The 23,255-nt window shown below is 40.9% G+C and overlaps 2 protein-coding genes across 2 annotated transcripts; both read left to right on the top strand.

The window, feature by feature from the left end:
- Positions 1-10,805: 10,805 nt before the first annotated feature.
- Positions 10,806-15,699, top strand: LOC117254593 (E3 ubiquitin-protein ligase TRIM21-like). Its single transcript, XM_078166517.1, has 2 exons — positions 10,806-11,074; positions 12,333-15,699. Exon 2 carries the CDS (start codon positions 12,342-12,344, stop codon positions 13,983-13,985), a length of 1,644 nt encoding a protein of 547 aa, XP_078022643.1. The 5' UTR covers positions 10,806-11,074; positions 12,333-12,341; the 3' UTR covers positions 13,986-15,699.
- A 2,698-nt stretch (positions 15,700-18,397) lies between these two features.
- On the top strand, positions 18,398-22,947 carry LOC117254591 (E3 ubiquitin-protein ligase TRIM21-like). Its single transcript, XM_033622944.2, has 2 exons — positions 18,398-18,677; positions 20,157-22,947. Exon 2 carries the CDS (start codon positions 20,166-20,168, stop codon positions 21,807-21,809), a length of 1,644 nt encoding a protein of 547 aa, XP_033478835.2. The 5' UTR covers positions 18,398-18,677; positions 20,157-20,165; the 3' UTR covers positions 21,810-22,947.
- The last annotated feature ends 308 nt before the right edge of the window (positions 22,948-23,255 follow it).

Here is a 23,255-nt window from a genome sequence, read left to right as displayed (position 1 = left end):
CCTGTAACTACATTGTTGTACAGACAGTGTATTTATTTTGAAAGAGACTGCCCGAGCCCTACCCGACCCAGCCAATCACCAAATCCGGTCCAACCTCTTGGGCTTTTTTAGGACCCGTCAGACTCAGGTTGAAATTTAGAACTCTACCATTGAATAAAGTCAAAAAGTCATTGTCGATATGACTTGATTCAACATCATGTACAACATTATATTTTAGTTTACTCATGAGCTAAATGTATCCTGATGTGTCCAATACTGACATTCCCATCAGCCTCAGCTGGACTTTGTATTTACTGCTAGTTAGCAAATGTAAGCGTGCTAACATGCTAAAGTAAGATGCTAACATCAACATGTAAGCATTATAGCATGCTGATGTTAGCATTTAGCTCAGATTAGCATGAAGTATAACCCCAAAGAGCAGATGGCATGCCTTAAGACCCTTAATCTTGTTATCTGAAGTATCTCACTGACTGCTCACTGAAGCTCCACAATAACTTCCAAATATTGATACACTGACCTCTCCAGCCATAAAAGACCCACCAGTAAGACCACTGTTACAAATCACATGGAAACAAACTGTCTACACATGAATATCAATATGTACAGTACATGCAAACTTTTACTTGACCCCACATTACGGGAAATTCAATTTATAAACCCTGTCTGCTAATTTGTATCAAATGTATTGATTTGAGAAGTTAGTCTGTAAGATGAAAAGAGTCTGAAACCTTTGAATCTGCCGACTCTTAGGCTGCCTTTACACGACCATGTCTTGATGCCCAATTCCGATTTGTTGCCTATATCCGATTTTTCCTGGCTGTTGTTTACATGTTCTATTCACCTTATTTTTCACGGAGACACGGAGGCAAAACAGAACGCAGCCAGCTTCCGTTTTTTTGTGCGACACTTCCGGTCCAGCACTCTTGACCACTGTGTAAATGTCCCACGGTATTTGCTACAGTGACATTACTGCGCGCATGGAAATGTTTACATTACTGAAAGCAATTTTAAGGACTAACTTCAAATATTTGAAGTTAATCGTTAAAGAATAAATCACCTGGAAAGCTGGCACTGCTCCACATAATTTAAAAGGTAACTTAGGCTACAAAGAGCGGTGGAAATGTCCGTGCAGCTGCAGACGGGTGCGGCTGGATGATTGATGCGTACATGCTGATTTGGGTGCTATCAGAGCCGATCCGCGCATCACTATGGCTTAATAATCAACTCAGTCAATAAAAACAACCCGTCCTGTGTTAGGAGTGTACAGTATGTCGCTGACAGAAAAAAAGATAGAAAAGCAGCGTACACCTCACATATTTATTTCTCACAGTTGTGCACACGTGTGGCTGGCATGCAGAAGCACCGTCTGTGTGTCGAGGGTGCGAGCCGCAGCTTCAGCTGCTCAGGTAGAGAGGCTGTGTAGCCCGGTGTGTTTTTTCGCTGATTCGGTTCTGCAGGTTCTCTGCTGGTACACTGGAGACGGGGATCAAGCAGTTTGTCTCACTCGGGATAGATTGTGCTTTTTTGGTTCATAGTTTTTGATTAACATGCGATTTATTCGTCTTTCCTTCCTTTCCCTCGCTCATGAACACGTCATCAAAGTGCGCTGTCGTCGCATTATTCATGACATACGACGTGGATTGCCAGGAAATATCCGATCAGTCTGTTTAGATGTATTTCCACATATGGAGGCCTGAATCTGATCTCACAATATCCAATATCATGCGTTTTTTTCCTGTTAACACGTTCATGTTACAGATCTGATCTGTGCCACTTGAGAGGAAAAAAACGGAATTGGGTCACTTGAGCCATGTAGTGTAAAGTAGGCTTTAGAAGTTTAACAAGTTGGTAATTCTGTCTGACATCAGGCAACAGATTTCCTGTTAATATCTGACATTTATTTTCTGTGTCTTATTTTCTACATAACGTTACAAGATGTGTACTTTATACTTATAAGAAGAGAAACAATAAAGGAAAACAAAAAGACTAACTGTGTTGATTTTTGTATTTTCACCTGTAAGTTTTTATGTATAATAAAAGAGATGTCTGTAAAAATCAATCCAACTTACTCAGTTTTCATGACTGTATAAAATCTTTTTAGGCCAAGGCCCAAAGATGGCTTCCATTTCTGTAACTGTCAGTGGGCACAGAGAGCTGCAGAGGAAGGGAAAGTAACTGTCCTTTGCGTCTCTGAGCCTGAGGAGAGGTTGAAATGTGATGTTGTGTGTGCAGCACTAGTAAAAGTCAGGAATGTGTGGCCATGCTGATGTAACAGAGTTTGTATTGCATGTAATTCCACTTGCTATTACTGCTATAATGTGATAGTCATGCACTTAAGAAGTTATGTGCTTATACCTTTGGTAGACGTGGACAAGGTGAATTTTTGAGCATAGCACTGTGTACAATTATCGTGTATTAATGTCTGTATGTCCACCATATGAACGTATATGCACAGTGGAAATGTAACTGTAATGAGCTATGAGTGGGTTGCTGCACTATGTGAACGACAGAGCGTCCAGATAGCGACTTAATGCACTTCGTGGAACAGCTAGTTGGTCTCTGTGCTAAAATAGCATGCTGTTCTTTTGTAGTGTGCTGTGTGTGACCTGCCTGTAACGAACCAACTACATGACTGACCAGTACATATCCTGTTCCTGTTTAGTGAATAAATGGTGGTGTAAAAAGGACGACGAGCCTCCTCATGATTGTCCACACAACGCAGATTTCATTGGTTGATTACCAGCAGTTACAGCGAGGCCTAACTGGGTTCGGTTACACTGAGAGTGAGACAGCTGCAGTGGACGCCAGTAAAAATGTTGGCATTGTATGCTTCTGCTAACCACAGATGTGGTTAGTGGTGGAAATATTGACACTTCACTTTTACACAACAGTGTGGTAAACGTGGTTAGGTTTAAACACAAAAACCACTTGGTTATGGTCGGAAATAGGCGCTGTCCAAGCAGGAGAAGCAGCTATGTCTCAGTTAAAAAGAAAAAAAACAACTGCTTTGGTGCCTAAAAAGTCACTGGAAAAATGGCAACAGGTTGCTACAAAACATCCACATTTGGTGCCTCAAACAAAGTTTTAAAAACAGCAACAGATTGCTAAAAAGCTGCTGGTAACACAGCAATGACTCACTAAGAAATAACTGGTTTTGTTGTTTCTTTGTCTCAAACAGTCGGCTGCAGCTTGGCCAGCTTCTCACCTACACTGTGAACCCCAATCCATCCATGACACAAAATTTTAAAGTAAGACAACACAAATGCCCAGATTGTCAAAATGACATTAAACTCTATGTTCTCTTCACACACAAACTCATCCCTTATGAGCTTCATATAATTTTTTTTCAGTTTTTGAGTTTATCTGACTAAAATGTGTAAAGCCGATTTCGCCTAATTAGTTTAAAGCCAATAAACATCACTATCATTGTGCACTGAACATATTGTGGTGTGTTGGGGCTAAATGGGTGGAGTTTCCCAGCATGCCGTGAGACAATGTGTTTAAGGCCATAAACCAAAGAAAACTGTGTTTAAATGACATTGAAGTATTTGTAAACAACAGGGTGATTCCCTCCGAAGGGACACTAACAACTCAAAGTACACGTCAAATAAAATTTCTCCAAACATGTTTCTTGTTATTTTAGGTAGTTATTATCACGCTAATGTATGTTTAAGTGTTCATTTCCCCCGAAAAGTTGGTTTTAATTCGTTATTTGATTCTATAAACACAGTCTGACCATCTCAAGCTTTTATTTTGGTACTTCCGGTGACTGGCAGTGTGAATTTGCATATTAGCTAAATATTTAGTTTCACCCAGAACATTTAGATTTAAATTTAGCATTTAGATTTAACATTTAGATTTAGATTTAGATTTAATATTTAGATTTAACATTTAGATTTAGATTTAATATCTAGATTTAGCATTTAGATTTAACATATAGATTTAATATTTAGATTTAACATTTAGATTTAGATTTAGATTTAATATTTAGATTTAACATTTAGATTTAGATTTAGCATTTAGATTTAACATTTAGATTTAGATTTAATATTTAGATTTAGATTTAATATTTAGATTTAACATTTAGGTGCCACATTTAATATTTAGATTTAACTATTTAATATATTTCTAAGTTAACAAATATTGCTGTAAATGTGGTAAAAGGTGACGTTAAAAAATTCACAACACTTTTTTAAACATTGTTTGAAGCTAAATGTGGCAAAATGTTGATGTTATTTTCAGCGTGAGACACTTTACAAACGGCACCCCATATCCCCATCTCTGGAATTCATTACCACCCCAACTCAGAAACATCGATTCACTCCCCCATTTCAAATCACAACTCAAAACACATCTGTTTAAAACTGCCTATTCCATCTGATGCCAACTGCTCTGTCACTTTCTATTGATTTTTTTTTGTTTTTTTAAATGGTTGTTTCTTTTTAATGTCTTTTTAATGTCATTTTGTGTATCTGTACAGTGTCCTTGAGCGCCAAGAAGGGCGCCTTCAAATTAAATTTATTATTATTATTATTTTACTTCCTGATTCAGAATTCATCTCTTTGCTTTATTTTAGCAATTGAGAAACCTAAGCCTGCTTGGCACTCGGCATCAGGGGTTGGAATTGGGGGGTTAAATCACCACATGATTCCCGAGCATGGCACCGCTGCTGCTCACCGCTCCCTCAGGGGATGGGTCAAATGCGGAGAACAAATTTCACACACTCAGGTGTGTGACAATCAGTGGGACTTTACCTTTACTTTACACGTCTCTGCCACACTAGACACGTTGGATATGTCTGTATAACTGAGTATTCTTTGGAAATGTATACAGCACATTCGGAATATGCGTCCCAACTGAGGTTTTTACCGTAGTTTGTCGCACAATACCTCTTGTCTGTTTATGGTCAGCCCTCTGTGTTGTACACAAACCAACTAGCTAACAGTTTGCAAGGCCAACACATTCTCAATGCGACTTCGTCACATAATGAGGTTTGGTCATGGACTTTCCACGTCCACATACGACGTGCAAGGTACCCTGGATGCGTTGGTTGTTGACGTTCCAGGACGCTGTGTCAAGTTCTGCCTGTTACATGCATTGTCTGTTTTCAAGATTGTCTTCTTTTTCACAGGACATTTAACATTTACTTATAGTCTCCTTCAAAAAAAAAAACAAAAACACTACGTCAGTGCAACACTGTGAACTGACCTTTTTTTTTTTCTTTAACAACAACCCAGATAGCACACCTACATCTGGCCAACGTCAGCCTAAGGACGACACATCGGCCCTGAATTTATAATGTCTGACAAGCGTTGGCCGCATGGGCGAATATCTTTAAATGTATTAACCTTTTGTCCCAGCTCATCAAACGTCTCTGTTATGTCGGCTTTGGGTCGGCCCATACCTGCCCACATATGGAAGTCGCCATGGACATTTTTTTTTTTTTTTTTTTTGGAACTGAGCATGCAGGACACAGCATCTCATTGCAGTTGGTTTCAGGTAAGCTAACTGGAATAAACTGGCAGAAGATAGCTATGTTGTTTCTTCTGTGACCGTTAAAAGAGGTTCCTGGTGAGTGGCGAGGCACGACTGGGTGTATATAGCTTAGCACAGGTCCCCACCAGCTAACATTATCTTTCCTTAGCTAGTTTAGCTCATGTTAGCTAACACGCTACAACTGTGGTGTTTTTATTTTAATTCTAAACTTGATACATCAGGCTGACGTCAGCCAGATGTATGTGTGCTATCTGGGAAATGCATGTGGTTGGGTTTAGGAAAAAAGAACAGGGTTTGGCTTTAGAATCTTACGGGAAATGAGCACCACCCTCTCAAGTGAAAGTAGGTGTTTGTTGGACCCATCTTGCCACCCCACTCAGACTTATGCTGCCTTAACTTTATCCTTGTCCCGCTGCATTTCCCCCTGACGCCACCAGGTGCCATTAGCCTATACTATAACAGCAAGTGGCCACGTATCATGCTGATGTTAAAGGACACCTTTTATCGTTGGTTTCTGACATAGCAAGTCACTGCCCAAGCACCAGTTTTCAACAACTTCGTTCGCAAGGCTGTGGGGCAGAGATGTATGCCCAAAAGAAAAGCCCACACTTCTGCTCAGCAGGTGAAACACACCTGCTTTTAAACATTATGAAAGACTTGGATGTCAACAGGGTTTTGGATACGTGCAAATATCGCAACATTGACTTTTTCAAGAGGGTGGTCGGAGGAATGAAAGAGGAAGGCTGTGTTCGCACGGTCCAACAAGTCCACCAAACAAATGACAGCTGTTCCACTTTTCCATATTTTGACATGATAAACGACACGTTAGGGCATGTTAGTCGCAGTATGCACAGCCGAAATATCTCAGTGGAATATGCATTTTCACCTGCCATGTAAAAATCACAGTGGGAATATTGTTTTTTTTTGTTTGTTTGTTCTTTTAGAACGCAGCCAGAGATGAGTACAGAATTAAATATTAACAACAAAGATATGATATGCTGATAAATATCACGGCTAAATCTGGTTGATTTAACTAAAAGAGCAAATACTCCTAATCAGCTGATAAGATGAAGCACAAGAAGAGAACGGGAGGATGAGATAGAGTGAGTAACATGTGATTCCCTCCTGAAGCTTAATTTTTATTTTTCAATGAAGTCCAAAGACGTGTTGATTTAAGTCACTGTTTTTCATAAACATAGTTCTTAACCTAAACTACAGAGCTCTGAATGAAACAAGAGGGTAATACCACTTTATGGCACCATCAGGTGACTTGACTGGCATGCAGTTATACCTGTTACACACATCAAAAGGACACCGAGAGTTTGTCCCAGCGACAGCAGAGTGGCAGGTGAGATCCAAAAAATCAAACTGAGTTCATCGAGTCTATTTCAACAACACAGCAAAGGTGCAAACATGAGTGTTGAGTACAAGTGATATTTAGATATTTACATTTCATTAACCTGCATTAACACAAATCTTCACCTATACTCAGACAGGATGTTGCTCTCTTTTCATACCAAGGCTTGTCAAATAGTTATGTTTAATTTGACTTTATGGATAATTAAATAACTAAATTACCTTTTTTGAAAAAAAAAAAAAAAAATCACACTGTGCATTTAATAAGACATTTTTTGTCAACACTTTCACTTTTGCTCTCAGTGTGTACTTATGGCTCTCTATGTGGGTCCCTACTGTTGAGCTACCATTGTTCCCCACATGTAACATCAGGGACCTCAACTGCGAGCTTGTGTGAGGCTAGTGTTCCACTTATATGAGAAAAACGATTATTTTTCTCAAACTTTTTATCAAACAAAACACAAGAGTTACGTTTGCGTAACTCATACTTTCACTTTTGTTCTCAGATTGTGTAGATATGGCTGCAGCCACCTGTGTTCTGTCTGAAGATCAGTTTCTGTGCTCCATCTGTCTGGATGTGTTCCCTGATCCTGTCAGCACACCATGTGGACACAACTTCTGCAAAAACTGCATCACTGAACACTGGGATACTGACGACCAGTGCCTGTGTCCGATGTGTAATAAGGTTTTTAACGCAAGGCCTGAGCTACAGGTCAACACTTTGTTCTCTGCAATAGTCGCTCAGTTCAGACAGTCAGCTCAACAGAAAGCCAGCAGCAGCAGCTCACAGCAACAAGCTGCCAAACCAGGAGAAGTTCCCTGTGACGTCTGCACTGGGACTAAACTGAAGGCCCTGAAGTCCTGCCTGGTGTGTCTGGCCTCCTACTGTGAGACTCACCTGGAGGTGAGGATCAAGAGGACATCCAGCACATCCATGTCTCATCCTGTCTGATGATGGGAAACAAGTGAATCCTGGTGATGTTCAGAGCAATCTCCCAGACAACCCAGAGAGATTTTCTCTCAATCCCTGTGTTTTAGCAAAACAGAGTTTCTCTTCAGGCAGATTTTACTTTGAGGTTCAAGTTAAAGGAAAGATTGAATGGGATTTAGGAGTGGCCAGAGAGTCGATCAACAAGAAAGAAGACGTCCCACTGAGCCCTGAGGATGGTTACTGGACTGTATGGCTGAGGAAGAGAGTGAAGTACAGAGCTCTCAATGACCCTCTAGTCTCTCTTGTCTTGAAGGTTAAACTCAAGACAGTGGGGGTGTTTGTGGATTATGAGGAGGGTCTGGTCTCCTTTTATGACGTAGATGCTGCAGCTCTTATCTACTCCTTTACTGGCTGCTCCTTCACTGAGAAACTCTACCCATTCTTCAACCCAGGTCTTAATGATGGTGGCAAAAACTCTGCACCTCTGATCATCTCTCCTGTCAATCACACTGAGGAGACTGATCAGAATTAGTCCTCAGTGTGACTCAACTCATGAATTGGATAGCTTCATATTCAATTTGACCAATTTAAAAAAAAAAAGATTTCTAAACAAACTCTGTCATTAACAAGTACCGGCCTGTTTCACTGCTGGACTGCCGACTGGCAGAAAAAAAATGCCTCCAAAGAAAAATGCAAACCACCCTGACGAGGTGGAGGAGATCAAGAAATGTCTCCACTTCTTGTCTGCTGAGATCACAACAGTAGCAGCTCAACAAAAGAGAATCACAGATCTGACGGGAGAAATTCAGACACTTATGACACAAAACGTGGAAAGGGATAAAAAGATCTTCTTTTCTGGAGAATCCAGTGTCCGACCTCAAGCGATACTCCCAGATGAACAATCTGATCATTGGCAGCCTGAAGACTAAACAGTGGAGTTTTGCTAGGGCAGCCCCGGCCTCTACAGACACCTCCGCCGTGAGGCCAACACTTCAGAGGATGACCGTGAGTCTCTGGAGCAACAGGTGCTTTGCTTCTTGAACAGCAAAGGCACTTCTGTTGACAGCAGAGACATCAACATTTGTCACACCCTGCCCAGCAAAAACAATATGGCCTCCACCATCAATAATAATCCAGTTCACCAACAGAAAGAAAAACATGCGCTCCTCAGAACAGGAAAGAAACTAAACAGGACCACTGTTTACATCAAGGAACACCTGACCAAGAAGAATGCTGACATTGCAAGCAGAGCACGCATCCTTAAATTAACAAACAAGATTCAAGCAACATGGATTTCAAACTGCAAAATATTCATCAGACTGAATGGACCAACACCAAAGGCAGCGAAGGTGCTCATCATCAGGGACATCACCACATAAGGTCAAATGGGACGGTCTAACTATATACAGGGTTTATTATCTCACCTGATGAGGAAAAAAATAGCTTTTTTGCTGAGCTATAGATGTGAAACCATATTTTCAAAACTGCATGCCCTCATAGGTGGGACATCACATTGGTGGGTGGGGTAAGATTCAAACAGGAAGTTGACCCTGCGGTGCATGAGGCGAGCTTTACCTTGTTTTAAACATAAGATCATAAAATTGTCGAAGCTAATATATTGCAGAAACCTTTGATGGAAACATGATCATGACGTACCACTGCTCTAAGATCAGTAAAAATGTGTTTATGTCTTGTGTCTATTTTGGAATTAAGCTGTTTATATTTTGTTCCATTAACTCAAACACACTGTGGGTGAGTGGGACAGAGCTGAAAGGCTTTTGCTGCTCTGTATGCTCTGTATGCTCTAGGTTAGTGCTTACCAACCTCTTCGTGTGTGCAGAGCCCCAATCAACCATGAAAATGTTAATGGATTTTGCAAGGTGTTTTTTGCTAGCAGGAAAGCAAAAAGCATTAAACCTCACACTTAGCCATGACCTCTTAACCCATCCCTAACTAAACCTGATTAGCACTTTTTCAACCTCAACCAAATATGTTCAGTTCTTTTTCTTAACTCAAACATTTTTGTTTGAATGAATTTTGAATATGAATTTTAAATATATTGATTTGAAGCTGTGGATTATGAGTAAGATTACAGAGGAGCCTTAATAATGTGCAGATAATTAGGGTGAATATCAGGGGGAGATGTTGTGATGTAGATTTTCTTGTGGGCATTTTTTTTTAAATATTTTTTTAAAATTGTAAAGGTTGTTTCTTTGGGTATGGTTGTTGTTTTTTATGATCTATACTCACAGGGATAAAAGCGACAAAGATAGGTTTGTGTTCATAATAATTTGACATGTAACTGTTTAAATCTATAATAAAAAAAATCTATGTTATCACCGAGTTTTCATGACTTAGTTTGAAATCTTCTTTGTCACATGTAGGATTAGTTAAATTAAGTATAAAGTGAATTTAGAAACTCACTCAAGTACCAAGATAAAACCATTTTTGGTTTAGTATCTCGGAACCTAATTAATGATGTAATTATTGTATTGTCACCAAAATAACATTGTTGCTTCATTCTGGTGACACCAAACAGATTGCTCGTATGCTGCTGCCCAGTAGATTCTCATTTGACTCATAATGAGCTATGTGATGTTTCAACTTTCCATTTGTGACCAAATGAAAGACACTCGATGAGGGGATGTACAATGTTTGTTTCAGGCTATTGAACAGAGGCTATAGGGTGACAGAGCTACACCGTTAAATAATCTCTGCCAGTGCTGAGCACGATGCATTTCTCTTTTATTGGGATGACATTTCAGCTACAGGATTACACGTCTTTAGTGTTTGGTCCCCAGGAAATGAAACTAATCTTGGGCTAAAAACATGTCACTAAAATCACGTCCAAACTTGCGGGAGGCAACGACCCATTGCAACATCACTGCAAACAGGAGTAATAATGAAAATGAAAAGCTGGAGTTTCCCTAAAATACTGTCTCTCAGGCAGCTCCTCCCCTGCAGACATGTACAGAAAGCTACACCCATTAAATTCTGTCTGCTGATATTTGAGTGAAGTCCACTGGAGCTGAAGCTGTGACTGACCCTCAAAAAGAGGCGGGATTATTCAGCCTGACAGGAAAATCTGCCTGTGAGGGAATACTTACTTCCTAAACGTAACAGAAAGGAGGGGCAAGGTTCAACAGCAAGTCCTCAGATGAAACAGAAAGTTTGTCAGAGCATCAGAGGAGCTGGAGTCCAGATGAGTCTCTGTTTCTAACCAAAGAACAATTCATTCACGAGTCCGTCAGGTGTTTCTCCACAACATAGCAGCGTCTCTGACGAACACTGGTGAGTACAGCTGATGATATTTATCGTTTGTGTGCCACACTTTGGAGCTCCCAATATATATTTTGATGGGTCTTTTCATTTTCACCAAATAATTTGCTTTAATTCGTCTAAAAAATGAACTGGGAGCACGTCAGTGTTGTGGACTTTCTATACTTTTTAATACTGGTGTGTGTCCTCTGTCAAGCAGCTGAGAGAAACTTTGCATGTGCACTTCCTTCCCCCTTTTCAACAACCAGAATTAAAAATAAAGTCAGCTGATGGGAGCTTGTTATGGAGGAGATGATTCAGTTAATATTGTTTAACCTTTGTCACTCAAAAAAAAGAATTTAACACCATGAGTCAGTGAGATGCAGCAGTGTCAGTTCAGTCAGAGCAACTCTTTATAACAGATCAGGCTGTAAGTGTGTGTAAAGCACAGTCACTGCATCTCTTTGTCACATCTACCTCTGGAGTCTCCTGAGTGAAACTTACTGTGGTCAGAGCTTCTTATTGACAGGTGCCACCTGCTGTTGTGAATGCATTATAACATTTAGATGACATTCAAATGTATTCAGGCTGATATGGTATACATACGTGCTTGTGCTACATTTTGCAGTGGCATTAACTGTAATTAAAAACACATTGCAAATTGTCAAACACTTGAGACCCAAACTTTAGTCCCAAGTCAACCTTTATTGTAAGTATTGTGTCCTCTTTTAACTTTCTTTGTCAAATTAATTCAACTAATTTAATTACATGACTACAAGTGAACAATAACAACTCTTAATAGCAAAATATAGAATTCATGAAAATGCTAATTAACGTCCAACTATCATAATGTTGCTCTTATTGGTGTTATATTTGATGCCAAAGTCTGCACCATTTATACATCATAAAACCAAAACTTATCTTAATAAAAACCTGGTGTGCTTACATGTGCAAGATGCTACAGTAGTGACACGCATCACATGAGCTATGTCACATGACATTATACATTACATAGACATTACACTGGTAAGAACTTTTTTTTTGGGATCTTTAGGTCCACTGAAAAAGGGGCGGTATAAAATGAGTTGGGATGAAAACCGTTGACTTAGAAGTGGCTGGTTGTTCTCTGCTGGTGGCTCTACTTCTTCTTATGCAAAGAAAGCTAATGTTCACAGCTAAGCCACCATAAGTCCCTAGTGTTCCAATGGCATAACAAAAAGATTGTTTCCCTTCAACATTTCATTCAACAAAAAACAAGTGTTGTATTTGACTTTTCCATTTGTGTTCCTAGTGTTTGGATATGGCTGCAGCCAGTTGTCTACTGTCTGAGGATCAGTTTCTGTGCTCCATCTGTCTGGATGTGTTCACTGATCCAGTCACCACATCATGTGGACACAACTTCTGCAACAACTGCATCACTATACACTGGAATCTCAACGTCTCCCTACAGTGTCCCATGTGTAAAGAGATCTTTGCCACCAAACCTGAGCTGCACATCAACACGTTCATCTCTGAGAAAGTCGCTCAGTTCAGAGAGGAAGCTCAACAGAAAGCCAGCAGCAGCAGCTCACAGCAACAAGTATCCACACCAGGAGAAGTTCCCTGTGACGTCTGCACTGGAACCAAACTGAAGGCCCTGAAGTCCTGCCTGGTGTGTCTGGTCTCCTACTGTGAGACTCACCTGGAGCCTCATCTGAATGCTTCAGGCCTGAAAAGACATCAGCTGATCGACCCTGTGGAGAACCTGGAAGACAGGATGTGTATGAAGCACGATAAACCTCTGGAGCTGTTCTGTAAGACCGACCAGACATGTGTCTGCATGCTCTGCACTGTTTTAGACCACAAGACACATGATGTTGTTCCTCTGAAAGAAGGATATGAAGGAAAGAAGGCTGAGCTGGGGAAGACAGAGGCTGAAATTCAGCAGATGATCCAGAAGAGACAAGAGACGATTCAGAAGATCAAACGGTCAGTCAAACTTAGCAAGAAAAATGCAGACGGAGAAATAGCATATGGTGTTCGGGTTTTCACTGAGCTGAAGAAGTTTGTTGAGGAAAGCATGAATGAGGTCATTAAGGAAATTGAAGAGAAGCAGAAAACAAAACAGAAACAGGCTGATGACATAATCAAAGAGCTGGAACAGGAAATCTCTGAGCTGATGAAGAGAAGCGCTGAGGTGGAGCAGCTCTCACGCTCTGAAGACCACCTTCACCTCCTCCAAAGTTTCTCATCCCTGTCAGCCGCCCCACCCACCAAGGACTGGACAGAGGTCAGAGTCCGTCCATCATTTTATGAGGGAATTGTAGAGCGAGCTGCAGCTAAGCTGGTGGAGATAGTCTGTCTTGGGACCGCTAAACTGTTTAAAGCTGAGCTGAAGAGGGTCCAGCAGTCTGCAGTGGATGTGACTCTTGATCCTGACACAGCACATCCTGCTCTCATCCTGTCTGATGACGGGAAACAAGTGCATCATGGTGATGTGAAGAGGAACCTCCCAAACAACCCAGAGAGATTTTCCAGCTGTATTTGTGTCTTGGGAAAGCAGAGTTTCTCTTCAGGCAGATTTTACTGTGAGGTTCAAGTAAAAGGAAAAACTAAATGGACTTTAGGAGTGGCCAGAGAGTCGATCAACAGGAAAGAGAACATCACACTGAGCCCTCAGGAAAGTTACTGGACAATTTCTTTGAGAAATGGCGATGAGTACAAAGCTCTGGATGAACCTTCAGTCCGTCTCTCTCTGAAGTCTCGTCCTCAGAAGGTGGGGGTGTTTGTGGATTATGAGGAGGGTCTGGTCTCCTTTTATGACGTAGATGCTGCAGCTCTCATCTACTCCTTTACTGACTGCTCCTTCACTGAGAAACTTCACCTGTACATTGGTCCTTGTCCTAATGATGGTGGTAAAAACTCTGCACCTCTGATCATCACTCCTGTCAATTACACTGAATAGAGCAATTATTTGATTTTGCATGGAAGCGATCAGTGTGAATAACAATCCGACGACCTGTGCGGGTGTCCTCATTAGGTTTTATTTGATGATTTTAATATGTAAATAACTATTGTATTTGTTTGGTTTAAGTGATTTACTCATATGACCTGTCGTTTGAAAGCTACGCTCCTTGTGGTTTGATTGATGTTGACCATTTCAAGATACAAGCACCACAGCAGGTATAATAATCACCTCTGTCAGACAAACAACAAACAAACAGTTATAGCTCACCTTTGAAGCGTTATTATAATCAACAGATAATAATCCAACAATAAACAGTCCTCATGCACTCCCACATGTCTAGACAATCCATACCCAGCGAGATATATAGTCCAAACACATTGTTACGTCCAGAGATATCCTCAAACTGCTGTTGCAGTGTTTCAAACTTTCATATTTCTCCACACTGTCCATAATAACTCCAGTTTGCATGTAAATATTGCCAATAGCTCACTATCAAAACAGTGGCTGAACTCTGACCTTTTGATTGACACGACGAAATCCCATGCCATCACTGTGGCCTCAACAGCCAGCGAAGACCTGTGTTCAACTAAAGGCCCTGCCTTTCTTCCCTGGGTCTCAGAGCCAATCAACAGCCAGAAGTTGGCCCAATGACTCATGGGACTTGTAGTTAATGACACTCCTCACCTCCAGAACTGCTTACAGGCAACATAGACTGTATCCAACAAACACAGATCTTCACCCGAGGGAGTGGTGTTCCCCGGCCCGTAAGATTCTAAAGCCGAACCCTGTTCTTTTTTCCTAAACCCAACCACGTGATTTTGTTTTTGAAGGACTTTACTTTCAGTTTGTCAATGATAGAAGCACTTATGGCAATTTTCACTGTTGAGGAAAAAATCTTCTAAATGAGACCATGCATGTACATGTACTAAAAATGGAACAAGAGCAGCTTTCAGTTTACTTTGGATAAGCCTTGGATAGGCATTTCAGTTGAATTTAGGTGGATTTTACAGGAGTAGAGGTCTTAAATAAGAGAAAATATGTGCCGGTAATGCTCAATGTAATTTTTTATTTTCTTCTGATTCTTATTAACTCAGTTATTGATTTTTGGTATTATATCATACTGATCTTCAGTTAATCACACTGTTACTCACTGCTGCAATACAAAGGTTTCTCCATGCTGTGTGTTTAACCCTGCAAACCCTGTGGGACCCACTAGTGTGTCTGGAAGTGAGTTGAAATGTACAAATGATGAACACTTAATATACTCTCACTGTATGTGGAGGTGTAGATCACTGGATTATGGGTCCAGGATTTGCATTTTACTCAATAATGTGTCAAGATATGCAAACTGAATATTGTGTCTTACATTATTTTACAATGTGTTTTTCTAATTTTAAAGATGTTTAAGGGGAAAATCAGGGCTCAAGAAGTTACAGTAGTCTGATCACATCCGAACTTAATACAGCAAACGCTGTGTGCAAGAGTGTCAAAACATCACAAAGTAAAGATGCACAGAAACAAGAAGCCATAAAGGGTGTTGAGGTTTCAAATCTATGCATACAGTACTTTAAATTGTCTGACCAGTGTACATTTAAAAATGCTTGATTGTGACACAGATGTATGATTACATATCATTTTGCAATCTAAATTACTCCGGGTTTACTGTTTATATCTTCATTAAAATGAAATTAAAGGAGATGTAAAAACCTTGGATGTGAGTTGACGTATTACTTTAAACCCATAAGGTAACTAAAGGTATTTAGTTAACGTGGTAAAAAGTGCAATATTTACATGGGCAATATTTTTTAACACAAAATGGAAATACTTAGTAACTTTCCACCACCGACTGTGAGAGATGGTAACACAGTTGTTGGAATGCAATGACATACATTTACTCAGTTACTGTACTTAAGTACAGTTGATGTATATTGCACTTTTTACTCCACTACATTTATCTGACAAAGCAGTTTTTACTTCGATGTGACGCTGCAGTGCGGTTATGAACTTAAAATTGGAGGAAAGCCGTAGCGTTTCTGTGCGTTGTGAACAGTTGCTCTTTGATATTTCCCTCGTTCCATATCTGGAGAAATTGTTATTTCATCATCAGACCAAAGTGCTCCTCGTGCACTGGTCGTGTTGTTGCTACCTGTGGCCATGGTTCCATTGTGTTTATTATGCCTCCCACTGAAATAGCATGTGATCTGTTTACTGCAAGCCTGGAGGGCTACAATACAATAACAGAAGGCAAAGTGGACCCGGAGCATTTTGTGTTCACAAGGCACAGGTTAAGTGAACCACACTGCAGACTTTAAGCGACCGGGAGGTGGTCTGAGTTAGGTTAGCTTCTTGGAGTGTTCACATTGAACAAAAAATGCTGAGTCACTGCTCTGAGTCCGCTTAGAGGGCTGAAAAGGACCACGTGTGAAAACACCCTAAGAAAGACAATATGTAAAACACCCTTAAATCAGCTCCACCCTTACCAGCTGCAACATTAAAGAGTTGCGCAGGTGTAGATTTCAGGGTGTGGTGGTAGGGTGGGTGATGCAGGGGACATGTCCCCCTCAATATTTAGAGCATGTGCATTTATCTCCCCCAGTACAAACATGAAAGTCGAGGGGGACAGTGTTTGACACTCTCTGGCAGAGGACCCCTTACTCCACTCTTTCATGTGTGTCCCCCTAATGTTGAAAGGGAAAGTGTCGTAACAACGGAGTAGAGAGTGACGTGAAAGACGGACATAAAACAAGGAGAGACAGAGACACCAACTCCTACCATTACAAGGCTCTCCATTGCCAAGAGGAGAGCATAGAGAGGAGTCCTCTCAGTCAGCTGGTCCTGAGGCTCACCTCCTCTGACAGCACAAGGCCTCAGGACAACCCTCACACAATCCAGCTCAACTAAATTATATCTAAAGAAAAAGAAAACTACATCAACTTTTGTACATCTACCACAAAAACCCAAAACACACTTCAATGCTATTTGGCCCTAAATAGACAGTACATGATGGCAAACTATCTGACCACTGTGACAAATCAGAGAGTGGGGAAAATACTGACTATGTACAGACTCAGTGATCACAGCCTGGACATAGAGACTGGCAGACAAAGGCAGAAGACAGGCTGCGTCAGCTCTGTCCTCAGAGACAGGTGGAGACAGAGCAACATTTCCTGCTCCAGTGTAGCACATATGAAGACATCACAACAAAGTTCTTTACAAAAGTTCAGTGTAAACTCCAAGATTTTGATTCACTCTCTGACCACACTGACATGCAACATCTGCTTGGAGAAAACAGCGTCAGCGCCATAGATGCAGCGAGACATGTCAGTGATGTCACAACCAATACAACAACACGTTCATCTCATCACAGATCACACTCTGCCTTTTTATTTACTCCTTCACTTCATACGTTCCTTTAAACTTTATGTCTAAGCATTTGTAATAACACATAGTTGTTAATTGTTTTTGAATTTTCACTGTCTTAAATCCAACACAAGAATTGTCAAGCCAATACAGCTTATTGAATTAAACTGAATTGAAATGACAGAGAGGGGCTGCAAGGCAACTTTTTTTCAGTAGTGTTTCCGTCTGCCTCCCCAGCAGTGGGAGAGATGTAGGCTAATGTGCAGAGAAGAGCAGTAATCATCATCTGTGCGCTGCATCACTATGGATCGACATGCTATTGAATAGCAGAAGGAACAGAAGAATCTCTGTGCAAAGTTTCATGTCTCTACGACATACGGGGCATGAGATATGTCCATTCAAAGTTTGCAATTTCAATCGGTTGCTATAGCGCCCCCCTTTGGCCAATTGATGTAATATTGCTTCATTGGCATTCTCCCATGACCCTCTACCACTGTGCCAAATTTCACATGGATTGACCAAGTCAGTGAGGAGAAAAACATGGAACACACACACACACACACACACACACAGTTTCCCTCATTATATAGTAAGATGTTCTTCTACAGTAGGAATATGGGTTTCTAATCGGGCTTGGTCCCAGAACTGCTGCAGAAGGTCGGGCTCAGTTCGGGTTTGGACAGAAACTGCGAGTTCATGTAGGGTTGAGCCTGATTGTTTTGGTCCAGATCAGAGCTCTAATTGCCAACAAAATAAGTGCTGCTTTATTTTGGCTACATTTGATCAACAATAAGCTGTGTGATGTTTCAACTTTCCAATCATGACCAACTGTCACACCAGGAAATGAAACTAAACTTGGGCCAAAACATGTCACTAGAATGACGTCCAAACCTGAGGGAGGCAACAAACTACTGCAACATCACTGCAAACAGGAATAAAAACAAAAAGGAAAAAGCTGGAGTTTCCCTAAAATACTGTCTCTCAGGCAGCTCCTCCCCTGCAGACATGTACAGAAAGTTACACCCATTAAATCCTGTCTGCTGCTATGTGAGTGAAGTCCACTGCTGGAGCTGAAGCTGTGACTGACCCTCAAAAAGAGGCGGGATTATTCAGCCTGTCGGGAAAATCTACCTGTGAGGGAATATTTACTTAACGTAACAGAAAGGAGGGGCAAGGTTCAACAACAAGTCCTCAGATGAAACAGAAAGTTTGTCAGAGCATCAGAGGAGCTGGAGTCCAGATGAGTCTCTGTTTCTAACCAAAGAACAATTCATTCACGAGTCCGTCAGGTGTTTCTCCACAACATAGCAGCGTCTCTGACGAACACTGGTGAGTACAGCTGATGATATTTATCGTTTGTGTGCCACACTTTGGAGCTCCCAATATATATTTTGATGGGTCTTTTCATTTTCACCAAATAATTTGCTTTAATTCGTCTAAAAAATGAACTGGGAGCACGTCAGTGTTGTGGACTTTCTATACTTTTTAATACTGGTGTGTGTCCTCTGTCAAGCAGCTGAGAGAAACTTTGCACGTGCACTTCCTTCCCCCTTTTCAACAACCAGAATTAAAAATAAAGTCAACTGACGGGAGCTGTTATGGAGGAGATGATTCAGTTAATATTGTTTAACCTTTGTCACTCAAAAAATACCATTTAACACCATGAGTCAGTGAGATGCAGCAGTGTCAGTTCAGTCAGAGCAATCATTTATAAGAAATCAGGCTGTGGGTGTGTCGTCTTGTTTCGGTTTTTGTTTTCAAAAGCCAGCACAGACACTGCATCACTTTGTCACACCTACCTCTGGAGTTGTCACCTGAGTGACTCATATGTAGTTGGAGCTTCTTATTGACAGGTGCCACCTGCTGTTGTGAATGCATTAACATTAACATTTAGATGACATTCAAATGTATTCAGGCAGATATGGTGCTAACTTTTTGCTGTTAGTGCTTGTTTACATTTTGCAGTGGCATTAACTGTAATTAAAAACACATTACAAAGTGTCAAGCACTTGAGACCCAAACTTTAACTTTTAGGATTTCAAAGGGGACTTTCCTTTCTTGACTTGGGACTTGAGTCTCAAGATTTGAACCTTTCTAGTAAATTTAATAACAGGGATTCAGTCCCACTACTTTCAGTAGATTTCCTGGCTCAGTTTTTGTTTTCTTTATAAGTACTCCATCTGAGAAAGCTGGGACACTGGGACACTCTTCATAGCATTTTTTTTTTAAAAGATTATTTTTCAACACATTCTCACTCTGACCTCGTCACATGTCCACATTTGGTCATGGACTGTCCATGTCCACATACGACGTCCAAGGTACCCTGGGTGTGTTGGTTGTTGACGTTCTGGGACGCTGTGTCAGGTTCTGCCTATTACATGCATTGTCTGTTTTCAAAATACACTTCTGTTTTCACGGGAAATTTAACATTTACATAAGTCTCTTTAAAAATAAAAGCACTACGTCGGTACAACACCGCAAATTGACGTTTTTTTTTAAACTAAACAACAAACACACATGGTTGGGTTAAGGAAAAAGAGCAGGGTTTGCCTTGAGAATCTTGCAGGATGCGAACAACGCTCTCTCAGGTGAAAGTATTTAACAAGTTATGAAATGAGAGCAGGTTGTTTAAGCAGGTGGCTTTTCTACTGGTGGCTCTACTTCTTCTTACGCAAAATAATATGCTCATAGCTGAGCCACCGTAGGTCTCTAGTGTTCCAGTGTTATAACAAAAAAGATAATTTCCCTTCAACATTCCAACAACCAAAAAACAAGTGTTGTATTTGACTTTTCCATTTGTGTTCCCAGTGTTTGGATATGGCTGCAGCCAGTTGTCTACTGTCTGAGGATCAGTTTCTGTGCCCCATCTGTCTGGATGTGTTCATTGATCCAGTCACCACATCATGTGGACACAACTTCTGCAAAAACTGCATCACTATAAACTGGAATGTCAACGTCTCCCTACAGTGTCCCATGTGTAAAGAGATCTTTGCCACCAAACCTGAGCTGCACATCAACACGTTCATCTCTGAGATGGTCGCTCAGTTCAGACAGTCAGCTCAACAGAAAGCCAGCAGCAGCAGCTCACAGCAACAAGCTGCCAAACCAGGAGAAGTTCCCTGTGACGTCTGCACTGGAACCAAACTGAAGGCCCTGAAGTCCTGCCTGGTGTGTCTGGTATCCTACTGTGAGACTCACCTGGAGCCTCATCTGACAATGTCAGGCCTGAAAAGACATCAGCTGATCGACCCTGTGGAGAACCTGGAAGACAGGATGTGTACGAAGCACGATAAACCTCTGGAGCTGTTCTGTAAGACCGACCAGACATGTGTCTGCATGCTCTGCACTGTTTTAGACCACAAGACACATGATGTTGTTCCTCTGAAAGAAGGATATGAAGGAAAGAAGGCTGAGCTGGGGAAGACAGAGGCTGAAATTCAACAGATGATCCAGAAGAGACGACTGAAGATTCAGGAGATCAAACGGTCAGTCAAACTTAGCAAGAAAAATGCAGACGGAGAAATAGCATATGGTGTTCAGTTTTTCACTGAGCTGAAGAAGTTTGTTGAGGAAAGCATGAACAAGCTCTTTAAGGAAATTGAAGAGAAGCAGAAAACAAAACAGAAACAGGCTGATGACATAATCAAAGAGCTGGAACAGGAAATCTCTGAGCTGAAGAAGAGAAGCGCTGAGGTGAAGCAGCTCTCACTCTCTGAAGACCACCTTCACCTCCTCCAAAGTTTCTCATCCCTGTCAGCCGCCCCACCCACCAAGGACTGGACAGAGGTCAGAGTCCGTCCATCATTTTATGAGAGAATTGTAGAGCGAGCTGCAGCTAATCTGATGGAGGAAGTCCGTGAAGGGATTGCTCATCTGTTTAAAGCTGAGCTGAATTGGGTCCAGCAGTCTGCAGTGGATGTGACTCTTGATCCTGACACAGCACATCCATGTCTCATCCTGTCTGATGACGGGAAACAAGTGCATCACCGTGATGTGAAAAGGAATCTCCCAAACAACCCTGAGAGAGTTTCCAGCTGTATTTGTGTCTTGGGAAAGCAGAGTTTCTCTTCAGGCAGATTTTACTGTGAGGTTCAAGTAAAAGGAAAAACTAAATGGACTTTAGGAGTGGCCAAAGAGTCGATCAACAGGAAAGAGAACATCACACTGAGCCCTCAGGAAGGTTACTGGACAATTTCTTTGAGAAATGGCGATGAGTACAAAGCTCTGGATGAACCTTCAGTCCGTCTCTCTCTGAAGTCTCGTCCTCAGAAGGTGGGGGTGTTTGTGGATTATGAGGAGGGTCTGGTCTCCTTTTATGACGTAGATGCTGCAGCTCTCATCTACTCCTTTACTGACTGCTACTTCACTGAGAAACTTCACCTGTACGTTGGTCCTTGTCCTAATGATGGTGGTAAAAACTCTGCACCTCTGATCATCACTCCTGTCAATTACACTGAATAGAGCAATTATTTGATTTTGCATGGAAGCGATCAGTGTGAATAGCAATCCGACGACCCGTCCAGGGGTCCTCATAAGGTTTTATTTAATGATTATAATATGTAAATAACTGCTGTATTTGCTTTGTTTAACTGATTTGCTCATAAAACCTATTGTTCAAAAGCCACGCTCCTTGTGGTTCGATTAATGTTGACCATTTCAAGATACAATCACCACAGCAGGTACAATGGTGGCATCAGGGGGAAAAGTGCCGGGACAAGGGCGAAAGGTACAGTGACAAATGTCCCAGTGGGGTGGGCGGGATATATCCAACAAACACGGATCTTCACCTGAGAGAGTGGTGTTCCGTCCCATAACATTCCAAAGCAGAACCCTGTTCTTTTTTCCTAAACCCAACTATGTGTGTTTGTTGTTGAACGAAAAAAAATGTCAGTTTGTGTTTTACTGACGCAGTGTGTTTACTTTACTTTCAGTTTGTCAATGATAGAAGCACTTATGGCACTTCTCGCTGTTGGGGAAAAAACTTCAGTGTTTCCTTCTAAATGAGACCATGCATGTACATGTACTAAAAATGGAACAAGAGCAGCTTTCAGTTTACTTTGGATAAGCCTTGGATAGGCATTTCAGTTGAATTTAGGTGGATTTTACAGATGAAGAGGTCTTAAATAAAAGAAAATATTTGTTGGTAATACTCAGTGTATTAAGACTTTTCTTTTCCTCTGATTCTTATAAACTCAGTTATTGATTTTTGGTGTTATATCATATTGATCTTCAGTTAATCCCACTGTTACTCACTGCTGCAATACAAAGGTTTATTTAAATAGTGTTTTTCTAATTTTAAAGATGTTTAAGGGGAAAATCAGGGCTCAAGAAGTTACAGTAGTCTGATTACATCCAAACTTAATACTGTAAACGTTGTGTGCAAGAGTGTCAAAACATCACAAAGTAAAGATGCACAGAAACAAGAAACATAAAGGGTGTTGAGGCTGCAGATCTACTGTAATTGTCTTACCAGTGTACATTTAAAAATGCTTGATTGTGACACAGATGTATGAATACATATAATTTTGCAATCTAAATTACTCCTGGTTTACTGTCTATATCTTCATAAAAAGAAATAAAAGGAGATGTAAAAACCTTGGATGTGAGTTAAAGTATTGTTTTATATCTGTAAAGGTAACAAAAAAGTGTTAAATTAATGCAGTAAAAAGTGCAATATTTACTTGTACAATATTTTTTAACACAGAATGGAAATACTCAGAATCTTTCCACCACTGATTGTGAGATGCAGGGACCCCATACTACATGTTATGTTTAAAAACCCCTCGACTTTGAGACAAGGGAACTGTTAGTCGTAAAATGTTAACTCATGTCCAGGTTTTTGGACTCACTCCTGGTGCACCCTGTTGCATTGCATAGATGACTTCAACACAACGTCACTCACTGCTG

The sequence above is a fragment of the Epinephelus lanceolatus genome, chromosome 3 (assembly GCF_041903045.1).
Source record: "Epinephelus lanceolatus isolate andai-2023 chromosome 3, ASM4190304v1, whole genome shotgun sequence".
Lineage (NCBI taxonomy): Eukaryota > Metazoa > Chordata > Actinopteri > Perciformes > Serranidae > Epinephelus > Epinephelus lanceolatus.
This window is presented reverse-complemented; position numbering and strand designations above follow the sequence as displayed.